The sequence below is a fragment of the Tauraco erythrolophus genome, chromosome 25 (genome assembly GCF_009769465.1).
Source record: "Tauraco erythrolophus isolate bTauEry1 chromosome 25, bTauEry1.pri, whole genome shotgun sequence".
Classification (NCBI taxonomy): Eukaryota; Metazoa; Chordata; class Aves; order Musophagiformes; family Musophagidae; genus Tauraco; species Tauraco erythrolophus.
Genome location: NC_141489.1, coordinates 4,138,146 through 4,149,596, shown reverse-complemented (window position 1 = coordinate 4,149,596; position 11,451 = coordinate 4,138,146). Strand labels below are relative to the sequence as shown.

At 51.0% G+C, this 11,451-nt stretch overlaps 1 protein-coding gene across 1 annotated transcript in view; it reads left to right on the top strand.

The window, feature by feature from the left end:
• Positions 1-6,311: 6,311 nt before the first annotated feature.
• Positions 6,312-11,451, top strand: part of TLK2 (tousled like kinase 2) — a 68,190-nt gene continuing 63,050 nt past the window's right edge. The window contains exons 1-2 of the mRNA XM_086626697.1: positions 6,312-6,400; positions 8,180-8,271. Coding sequence (XP_086482823.1) covers positions 6,312-6,400; positions 8,180-8,271 — 181 coding nt within the window. The remainder of the gene's footprint in view (positions 6,401-8,179; positions 8,272-11,451) is intronic.

Sequence of the window (11,451 nt, the reverse complement as noted above, 5' to 3'; positions counted from 1 at the left end):
TAAAGCCAAGAATGAGCAAAGAGCTTCCTGATGTAGCTAGGAGATGATTTCAGGTGCGTTCTGCCTCATTCACGACCCAGAACTGTGTTTCCAGGTCTCTAGGAAACTTTCTGAAAAGAAACACATCTTCCCATTGCTTCTAGGGCAGCAGGTTGATGTTGGAGAGCTGAAGTGGAAATCCATCTAGCCCCAGTGGAAATCCACTTACCAGACCAGAATCACCAGGAGGCACTGGAGGATGTGGCTGTTGGTGGTGAGTATATCAGCACTTTGGGGTTGTTCAGGGTCTGGAGCATCTGCTGGGCACAAAGCTTAAGACTTGAGGAAGACAAGGAGAAAGAGCTGGAATTAAAAAAAGCCAAAATGCTGACCTTTCCCTGGGCACAAAATCACAGAATAATCCAAGTTGGAAGGGACCTCAGGAGGTCTCCTGTCCAACGTCCAGCTCAAAGCTAGGCCAGCTGTGAGATCAGACTGGGTTGCTCCGGGATTCAGCAATTATAGGATCTCAAAGGCTGTAAAGGAGTCAGGGTTAGCCTGGGATGAAAGAGTGCCGTGCTCTAGGAAAAGCCTGGACCTCCAGCCTGCATCTGGCCGAAAAGGCCCTGGTTTGGGAAGCAGTTTTGGGGTGAGATTCTCTAAAATCACCAAATCCTTTGTGGATATGAAAGTTCTCAGGTTTGTAAACTGCCATTTTGGTGAGAGGTTTAAAGCTCCAGCCAAGAGTCTCCCTGCAAAGTCTTGTATTTTGGGCTCTCCTTCCTCGAACATATTTCCCCATTGACTGAGCTCCATCTTCCCCCATACCCCAAGGGATGTGGTTGATATCCAGGACACAGATTCCAACGTGAGCACCGTGGAGGTCCCCTCATCCAGCAAGGAGCTGCAGGAAGCCCTAGGACACACCACAGGTGGGGACTGAGATTTCTCTCCTTGCCCTCTGCTTGTACAGGCTAACGTGAGACCCCACCTGGAATACTGCATTTAGCTCTGGAGACTCCAACACAAGAAGGACAATGGAGCTGCTGGAGTGAGTGCAGAGGAGGCCACGAAGATGATCCTAGGGCTGGAGCACCTCTGCTCTGGAGACAGGCTGAGAGAGTTGGGGCTGTTCAGCCTGGAGAAGAGAAGGCTCCGGGGACATCTTCCAGCACCTTCCAGTACCTAAAGGGGCTACAAGAGAGCTGGAGAGGGGCTTTGGACAAGGGGCAATGTATTTGAACTGAAAGAGGGGAGATTTTGATGGGATCTAGGGAAGAAATTCTTCCCTCTGAGGGTGGTGAGGCACTGGAACAGGTTGCCCAGAGAAGTTGAGGCTGCCCCATCCCTGGAAGTGTTCAAGGCCAGGTTGGATGAGGCTTTGGGCAACCTGGTGTAGTGGAAGGTGTCCCTGCCCATGGCAGGGGGTTGGAACTGGATGATCTTGAAGGTCCCTTCCAACCCAAACCATTCTGTGATTCTATGGCTCCCGCAGGCAGCAGCCCAGCAACGGCAGCATGGTGGGGCTCCTGCGTCTCCGCAGCTCGTGCTTGGCCCGTGGCTGGCGTGGGATACGCCGTGCACTCAGCAGAGGTTGAGTTCTCTCCATTTCTCCCCTCCCTTTAATCTCGTGTTGAATTTTTGCATTATCTGGCACAGGAGGCAGAGCGTGAACTCCATGTGTCTCGGCAAGATACAAATGCCACCCCTCTGCGCATCAAAGGAGAACAGGGCTGTGTCTGGAGCGTGTAACACACGGTGCAGCGTGGAGGGAGGTGACGGGTGAGGAAGGGCCATGGAAAGGGAATTTAATCTTTCTTGGCCTCAGCATCCCACCCTGCCTGGGGGGGAGGGAGTTTCGTTGCATTATTGTGGCTACAGTCTTTCAGATCCTGAGATGAAAAGGGTAGGTGAAAGGCAAAGGAGTCTCTATTATTATTATTATTAATAACAACTTTTTTTTTTTTGCCAGGTCTCTCTGTGCTGACTGCCAGCTTGCAGAGGAGGTTTCCAACACTTTCTTGTTACAGAGGACACAGCTGCTCTGAATAATCCGGGCTCTGACCTGGCCATGGTGGAGAAACGTGGAGGAAAGTCTCCAGTGGTGAGGGACTCGATTGCTCCTCCAGTAGGAAAATCCTCCTGCCCTGTCTCAGCAGGGTCTAGCACATCAGTTTTTGTGCCCCCATTGCCACAAAGGCCTTGTGCTATGAGGGGAGTTTGTGCCCAGTGAAGCCAGTCTGGATTCCCAACAGTGTAGAGAAGCAAGCTCCAGCACTTTTGCTTTCAACTTCTCTTTTTCCAGTGCCTGACCCTGCCCAAGGACTCCATCCTGCCTCCATCTGGAAGGAAGAAAGCCCTAATCATCATCTTGGGGAAGCCCCCAGCTTGTGCAGCCGCTGCCACTGAGCCCAGCACGTCCCCTCCACGCTCCGGTGGCTGTTATTTCCGCTGATGCTGAGCTCTGCTCTCCCTCCGCAGCTGACAGGCAGGTGAATCCGAGTGAATCCATGAAGGCAGTGAGGATGGTCCAGCAGTCACCCCTGCGGGAAGGTGACCGAGATCTCCACAACGCAAGTTGCTGCTAGATGACAGCAAACAGGATTAGACAAGAGTCCTTCAGAAGAAAACTCCGGGCCACCTGTCTTCATGAAGTGCACATCTGCTGGTAGTGCAGCTGTGCAGGGAGAGACAGACACACACCAGCAGCTGCAGGAGCTTTCCAGAACTTCACTGCAGGGCTCCCTGCAGCCATGTGCAGACTCACCGACAGCAGACGGGCGACACAAATTCCCATATTCACTGCCTTCCTTAACGCGTGCGGTGACACACGGCAGGCACAGCACTCGGGTTGTGCAGCCAAACTCCTAAGTACAGCATGCCAAGAGAAACCGTGTGAAGCTCCAACTTCTCATTGAGGATTCAAACACGCTGTCCCCAGTCCAACTTTCTAACTGGACACATTTCCCACCAGAAACGCTAATATTGCTCAGGGCCATCAGTGATTAACACACCAAACGTGAAGCTGCTGGAAAAATCAAAGCACAATGCTGCTTGTCTTCCACCTGCTAATCCAGAACCTGGTTTGGCTGATGGACGTGAGGCCACGCAATTGTGATTGTGGCACGCCAGCCTGCCACCCCTGCAGCGCTGTGACCCAGCACAAAGGTCCCGTGGCATGGGTGGCTAAAGACCCCGGCTCACAATGTGCACAACACAACACAATGGCCCCAAGACTAGATTTCTGGAAATGTTTAATGTCTGGTTGGACATCCAGAAGCACCTGCACAGCTCAGACACCGGCTCTGCTGTGTCCAGTTTTGGGCTCCTCACTTCAAGAAGGACGTTGAGGTGCTGGAGTGGGTTCAGAGAAGAGCAACGGAACTAGTGAAGGGCTTAGAGAACTTGTCCTGTGAGGAGCGACTGAGGGAGCTGGGACTGGTCAGTCTGGAGAAGAGGAGGCTCAGGGGGGACCTTATTGCTCTCTACAATTACCTGAAAGGGAGTTGTAGGGAGATGGGGGTCAGTCTTTCTCCCACGTTATGAATGACAGGACGAGAGGGAATGGCCTCAAGTTACGCCAGGGGAAATTTAGGTTGGATATCAGGAAAAATTTCTTTCCCGAGAGGGTTGTGAAGTATTGGAACAGGCTGCCCAGGGAGGTGGTGGAGTCCCCATCCCTGGAGGTGTTTAAAAACCGTGTGGCTTTGGTGTTGAGGAACATGATTTAGGGACCCTGACAGTGCAGGGTGAATGGGGGTCGATCTTGAGGGTCTCTTCCAACCAGACGATTCTATGATTCTACAAAGACACTGTTTAATGCCACCACGTGTCTATCACATGCCTTTGCAGTTTCAGATGTCCTCACGTACCCGGTCTTTCCAGACACGCGGGTGCTCAGCAGCCAGTGCTGAGCGGGGCCTTGGGCTGTGTGTCACGGGATAATGATGCCCTCTTTTGTCTTCTAGTTACTGCCAGCAGAAGCTTAGGGACTGCACTGGCTAAAAAGTCTGGATGGACGGTGACTTCCTCAAGTGTCGGAGAAAGAAGTCCCACAAAATTCGGGAAGAGCCAGTTTACCCTGTGCCTTCCTTTGTAAGCACTGCCCACGTCTCCGCCATGGACAAAAGGGAGCTGATGTGGAGCACCTCAAAGGTCGGGATTGTCACTGTCACTCCTGCTCTGTCTGAAAGAGAAGTCATGGAGCTATGAGGGTGACAACCCGACTGGGGCATTTGCCACAGTGCAGCGTGGAGGGAGGTGACGAGTGATGAAGGGCCATGGAAAGGGAATTTGAGGGAATTGTTCCCTCCTGACACATGGCCTTCTCCAAAGGTGGAGGATCAGTGCTTCTGGTACTGAGTTCAGCAAGGCTCAGGGTCAGCCCTGCTCTAACACGCCTTTCCTAAGGTAATTCCCAAGAGGATCACAGAAAATGGAGCTGGAGCAGACCTCGGGAGTCCATCAACTCAAAACTCTCCCAGGGCAAGAAACAAAATCAAACGTTTGCAGTGGGTTCTGCTCCGGGGGCTTGTACGGATGAAGGAATCACCCTCCAGCGAGGTGGGTGCCGTAAACAGCCCGTACACAGCATCCAGCAGTGGGTATGCCCTGGGATACCCCCACACCTACGGGCACCCCCACACCACGGATTGCTGCAGATGAAGCACCCCAACACTGCAGCCAAGGGGCTGGTGCATTTGTGGATCTACGTCTGCTAACGCTGGCCACGCTGCATGGCAGCTCCTGTGACTCGTGCTTCAGAGGAGTGAGGAATTCAGGACCAACCGAATCCTTCCCCGGCAAGAGGAGGCAAACCAAGAGGCAGCTGGCTGTTGGCCACGCAGTCAGTGAATCTGGTTCCTATTTTCCTTTGCAGCCCTCATGCCCAGGTACCCATCTTCCCACTCATTTCTGAACAAGATGTGATGACGCTGGCAAAGCCAAAAAAAAGCCTTGCAGAAGGTGGCGAAGCAGAGGAACAACCCAACTTAGTTTGAGAGCCACTTCTTCGTGAGAGAAAGCGAGTGCAGGAGGTGAGAGACAAGCGATGCTCCAGCTGTGTCACACTATCAAAGGAGGCATGGGGACAAGCCTGAAAACCCATGATTTGTTTCATTGGGCTCTCAAGAGAAAGCAGCGACGTTTCTCCGCCACCAACACCGAGTGCTTGAACACACATCATCGACAACGGGCAGCCTGGGCAGGACACAACCGCGGGCGAGTGCAAAACGCAGAGGGAAGATGTCACCTCTCGCTGCACGGGGACTGCACTTAGGGCAGAACTGTGTGACTGGTCGCTCACACAACCCATACATTAAGGACAAGAACAACACAAGAAGGACATGGAGCTGTTGGAGCGGGTCCAGAGGAGGCCACAAAGATGATCCAAGGGCTGGAGCACCTCTGCTATGGAGACAGGCTGAGAGAGTTGGGGCTGTTCAGCCTGGAGAATAGAAGGCTCCAGGGAGACCTTCCAGCGCCTTCCAGTGCCTAAAGGGGCTACAGGAAAGCTGGAGAGGGGCTTTGGACAAGGGTGTGTAGTGACAGAACACAGGGCAATGGCTTTAAACTGAAAGAGGGCAGATTTCGATGGGATCTAAGGAAGAAATTCTTCCCTCTGAGGGTGCTGAGGCACTGGCACAGGTTGCTCAGAGAAGCTGAGGCTGCCCCATCCCTGGAAGTGTTCAAGGCCAGGTTGGATGGGGCTTTGGGCAACCTGGTGTAGTGGAAGGTGTCCCTGCCCATGGCAGGGGAGTTGGAACTGGATGATCTCGGAGGTCCCTTCCAACCCAAACCATTCCACGATTCTATCGTTCTATGATTAACTGTCTGTGGATGCTTTAACCAGACGTGGCCATTAACGAGCAATTTTGCCGTAAGCGCACGGGAAGATGAACCCAGAGGTGTAATAACAGCTTATTTGTCGTTAATTGTCAGCACGAACCGGTTATAACCGATGGTTACCGCGCCGTAACGCACCGCCGGCTCTGCCCGGGCCGCGGCCCTCACGGCCCCCACAGGCGGAGGCCGCGCCCGGAGGGTGCCGGGGGGCGGTGAGCGCCGGACAGCGGTGGCCGGTCGGGCCCGGCCCCCCCCGCGCTGGGCGGAATGCGAAATAACAGCCGGGAAAAGCGTTTTCATCGCCGCGGCGGGGCCCACCTCAGGGGAGACCCTGAGGGAGCGGCCGCCCCTTCCCGCCGCGCCGCGCGCTTCCCGCCGCCGCCCCCACGTGACGGCACGGCCTCCACGTGACCCCCGCCGCCTCGCCAGTCCTCTGTCGGGTCGGGCGGCGGCGCGGTGTTTCCGGTTCCGGCGGCCATCGGCTCATCATGGCGGCGCCCGGAGAAGTGCCGCAGCGGCGGCCGTTCGGGAGGCGCTTCCTCACCGACCGCGCTCGCCTCTTCCAGCACAACGCCTGGTGAGGGCGGGCGGTGCCCGCTCCGGACCGCCGGCCCCTTGCTGCCCGCTGCGGGGAGGCCCCGGAGCCGGCGGGGCGCTGCTGCCGTGCGGTGCCGGGCCGCGGGGGCCGGGGGAGGTGAGGGGCGGCGGCGGTGGTTTTGTCCTCGGCGGTGGTCTGCGGCGAGGCGCTGTGTACCGGGTCTCGGCGCCGAGGCGGGTCGGCCTCGGGCTGCCCCGCTCCGCTTCGCGCGGGTCCGGCCGCAGGCGTGCTCCGTGCCCCTCTCCCCGCGCCTGGGCTCGCCCCGAACCGCCCGCCGGGGCGCGGAGCACCCGAGGGAGGTGTGCCGGGCAGCGAGGGGGGCCTGGGGCCGGGGCCCGGCACCCCCGGGCCGGGCACTGCCCGGCGTGTCGGTGCCATGAGGACTCGGGGAAGCGGGAGGGCCCTGTCCCGCTCAGCCAGTGCTTGGGGGTGCCAATCCCAGGGGGTCCTGAGCCTTCCTCGGCTCTTCCCGAAGAAGTCAGCATTCCTCAGGCTCCCTCCGTGTTTCAGGAGAATGTGCTGCTTTGCTTGGTAGAAAGTGTGTCGTTGTTTTAGTTAATAAAGTGGAGTGATCCGCTCTTGGATGTCTCTAACCCTTCTCTGTGTGTGTTAGTGACTCGTGTAAATCAACAAAGAGCGTTTCCCCCAGCTGCTGCTGTGCTGTGACACTGTGAGGTCCTGCTGGCTCTTGGCTTGGAACAGGAGGTCTTTGGCTCGAGAAAGCTGTTGGTTTAATATATGCTATGCACTCAAATTCGCTGGGAACTGAAGGCATTTTGTGTTTTTGAAGTAAATATGTCCACTTTTGGTCTCTGGCTGCTGTACCCTGTTAAGAATTGGGTATGTTCAATTTGTAATAAAGTAATACGTGCATGTATCAGCTTGTCATTCATTTTGGGACTGTACTATAGCAAAGGTGTGTTGCAAAACCATATCCTCAATAGTATTTCCCAGCAGAAACTCCTAGTAATCTAGTTTTTCACAGACTGGAAATTTGTCAAGTCTTTGTTTTGTGAGTTAATATGAGAAGACTAATTCCTCCTGAGGCCAGAATAGTGCTCCTTGAGCCTTGTAGTCTGCTTTTCACTCGCTTGTTTTAATGAAGAAAGGTCAAGTGAATCACTTTAATGACTAGACAACTGTGTATGCACATTTAAGTCGTTAATAGGTTCCTAATGCTTTAAAGCTTCCCACATATTTTTCTCATAATTGGATTTAATTTTAATGTAACACTTTACCTCCCAAATAACCCTACTGCCTTTTTCGTTTTAGCTTGAGAAAGAAAATGTAGTTTTCTAAGACAGCTAAATCAGACAGCCCATGGTGAAGACCTGCTTGAGTGAAAGCACACAAGCTCCTGCCTGCCCGTCACCTGTGTAGGAACAAGTGCTTTTCACCCTGTGAGAAGGACAGCTTCTGCTCTGAGGAGGCCTGTTTCTGTTGAGTGCCCTCATGGTTCTCTAGTAAGGCTTTATTTCCTCTGAACTTGGCTGAGCATCAAATAGAGAAAAGGATTAGGGGACGAGTTTGGTGTCTCTTGGGCTCCCTTCCAGTTATACCTTTTGTGTTGCAGTGCAGTTCATTTGGAACTGGGAACCATTTGTGCTGATAGCTGTTGCGCTGCTGCTGAGCGCGAATTAGAGATCGTGGAAAAGCTCCAAAGCTGCCGGTCTGGAGAGCTGTCTAGACCTTTCTCTTTTCTCTCTGTCTTCGCCCTACCATTCTCAGCTGAGTAGTTAATCTTATTTTTTACAACAGGGATAATGTGGAGTGGTCAGAAGAGCAGGAAGCCAGTGCCAGGAGTAAAGTTCAAGAGAACAGCTCACAGCTATTGCCACAAGATAAACAAGGTATTTTGGATCCTATTGTAATGCTCAGTCTTAACTTGTTCATACAAGAGCGGGACAGTCTGGCCAGAGCTGCATCTGCATCATCATTTATTCCTGCCTTCCCCCTGTCTCCCGAGTCATTCAAAATACATTACCTAGTGATTGATAATGAAAACTGGAGGAGGAGGAATCTTTCTATTCTTAATTTACGTCTTTGTGACTTTTCCACCTTCTCCAGAGGCTCATTCTACTGGAACAGAAATGATCTTGGCTGGGAGGAGTCATCATGGGTTGAGCTTCTTTGTTCATGTTGTGTGGGTGCAAATACTTGTTAGTGTTCCTTGTCAGCAGACTTGCTTCAGTGTAGAGCATCAGCCTCATTTAGTCTTATTTTCTCTGCTTGTTTTTGCTGTCTAAAGCTTAACTTCTAACAGGCAGCCTTTTGTTTGCTTGCATGCTGTGGAGCTATCCCTAAGTTTAGTTTTTCTCTTAAGAGGGAGTACATACAGTAGTGTCCATAGTCATCTCCACCAGGTTAACAAACAGCATGATGATGATTAAATCAGAAGCAAAGAAAAATTATTTTATCCTGATTGAAATGTTTATCATCAGAGGGGCAGAAAAGGAATTCCAGACTCTTTATTTCCTCAGACTTGGCCTAAAGGATATTTATATATCCAAAGTGCAAAGCTTAACTGGATCTGAATCAAGCTAAAGGTGCACAGTGCTATAGTCAGGTAACACGGTTGAAGCTGTTCTGTGTTGGTTAGTAATGCTCTGTCTTCCACACCTGTTAGATATCCTCTAGTCCCTTAAACGAAATGAATTCCTGTTCTTTGGTATGATAAGAGACTTTTTTGATGGTGATCCTGTTATATCCTGCCGAGTTCTAGGATGCATCTGCTCCTTTTGTTCGAATTAAATCGAGTGTGTCATCCGTAAGGCGATGCTGAACACTACTGGAGCTATTGAGACACTTCCCATATAGCTTCCAGTTGTGTTCACAATAGCAAATTTAATTGTACGAAAGAGCAGCCCTCCTAATTCCTTGGATTCCCAGAAGTATCCAGCAGTTTCTATTGTGATACCCATTGTGTTGAGTTCATTTTAAAATCTGGTTAACATTAAAGGATGCTGTCTGTCATGCTTTGAGAACCTATATACAACGATGAAATTGTGGGGCAATTTGCTGTTAGGGCAGTTTGTCAGGTCTTCGTGATGTATTTCCCAGACCGAACAATGGAGGCCAGTCAAATTTTGATGGCTGCTATTCAGTTGGAAGTGTGTGGAGACAATAGGATGGCTGAAATGTAGGGAAGCCAGCCCAGCTAAATGTGCCTGGAGGGTCTCGGATTTTGAGAATCAGTGATGTCCAAGCAGGAGAACAAAGGCAGGCTATTGGTCATTATGACTGTAGTATTCTGTAGAGTTCTTGGGGCTGTCAGAATTTGTTCTGAAGAAGGCGAGAAGTTCTGTGGGGTATGTCGAAGATGCGTCTCCTGAATGGGACCAAAGACATAAGTGGAAACGTTTCTTGATTTCCTTTTGAGGCTCCATCACGAGCCCCCGTGCAGTTCAGGGGGTCCCTGGTTCTCTTTCTGTATTTTGTGAACAGTTGCTTTTGTTCGCACTTCTTCTGCAGTGTGGAAGGGTGAGTATGGGCTTGGCTTTGGGGGTGTCCTTACAAAGATGAGCAGAAAGGTCAGGAGTCCTTGTCAAGAAAGTCTCTGGAGGAATCTGGCTTACGGGCCGGTGTTCCCGCGAGCTAATACCACAAAAAGGATCTCGAAGCAAGTATTATGTGAACTTTTCTGGCATGAGTTGTGCAGGAAGTCAGACTGAAAAATTAATATTGTCATTTTTTGCTTTAAATCTGTTTCTTGCATGATTTCTGTCAGCTGGCCTTTGATTTTTTGCATTTATATTGTTACTGATCCTTTATTCCAGTGCTTTGAAAGCACTAGGCTATGAGTCGAATGAGCTTTAAATAAAGTATCCACGCATGTGGGTTGGGACATAACAGCTGTTCAGTAGCATCCAATGGAATTTCACAATAATTTAACACAGGAAGAGGACAATGCCTTGTTCAGCATTATACTGTGTCAAAAACGTGGGTGATCCAAAATGGCTGGGTTGGAACATTGCCACGCCACCTCAAATCCCATTACAGTCAGGCTGCCCTGGGATTGTTAGGGACCATCAGGAATCAGGACTTTATATTTTTGTTAGCTGAAAGAACATTTCCAGCCCCAGCAGCCTTGCGCATCCCTCCTAGTGCATGGATGAAGTGACAGTTCAGAAGGGAGTGCACTGGGGACTGAATCCATAACGCTTCTTCCTCCGACACGAGCAGTCGTTGAGTTCTGCCGTGCAGATAGTGAACTGCCTTGCCCCTGCTTACCTGAGCCACGGTGAGATCGTGGCACAAACTGAACTGCTCTAGTCTAATATCAGACGTGAAAATTTCTTTTGGCTTGGGGTTTAAGGACAAGGCTTCTTAAAAGGAGAAAATCCCGTAGTTGAGGTAAAGAGATTATTTGTATATATAGCTCTTTGTGCTTCAGGGATAGATCCTGCTAAAAATATACATATGGCTGACTTCTGGCTCTTTGTTAGAGCCATTTTTGTCTGTATTTGGCTGAGGCTGCGTATTTCTCCAGGTGTTCTTGGCTCCTTTCACTGTCTTCAAATATCTTCTAAACACTGGTATGCTTTTCAGATAGACTAGCAAATAAACTGCAGTTCAGACAATAACACTAATCTCCAATTTTTACACGCCTACTTTCTCTCTTAACCCCGCTCTTAGCAGATGTTGGACAGAGGTTATCCATTCTCACATTCCATCATCATCTTTAATTGTGGGAAAATCATTCACATTCAGTCATGCACTTGTTGCTGTGCAAAGATGGCTGGGGAGGTGCGGTTGTTGAGGTGCAGTTGGGATCTCTGGCCGTGGATGATAAGGCCTCTGGGTGATTACAGGCAGAGGGTGCTATAATTAGCTTTTATTTCCCAGGGCAGAGAACTCAGAACATTGATGAGAATGCAGGAAGCCGGTTGGATTCATAAGTTCCCATGGAAAAAATAGTTCCCCTAGAACTGTACTTGGTCTGCAGTCTGTGAAGGTGTGTGGAAATAATTCTGTGGGTGACTAGAATTTCTTTAGATCATGGCTTTGTAAGAGTTCTTCCAGCTTTCTGT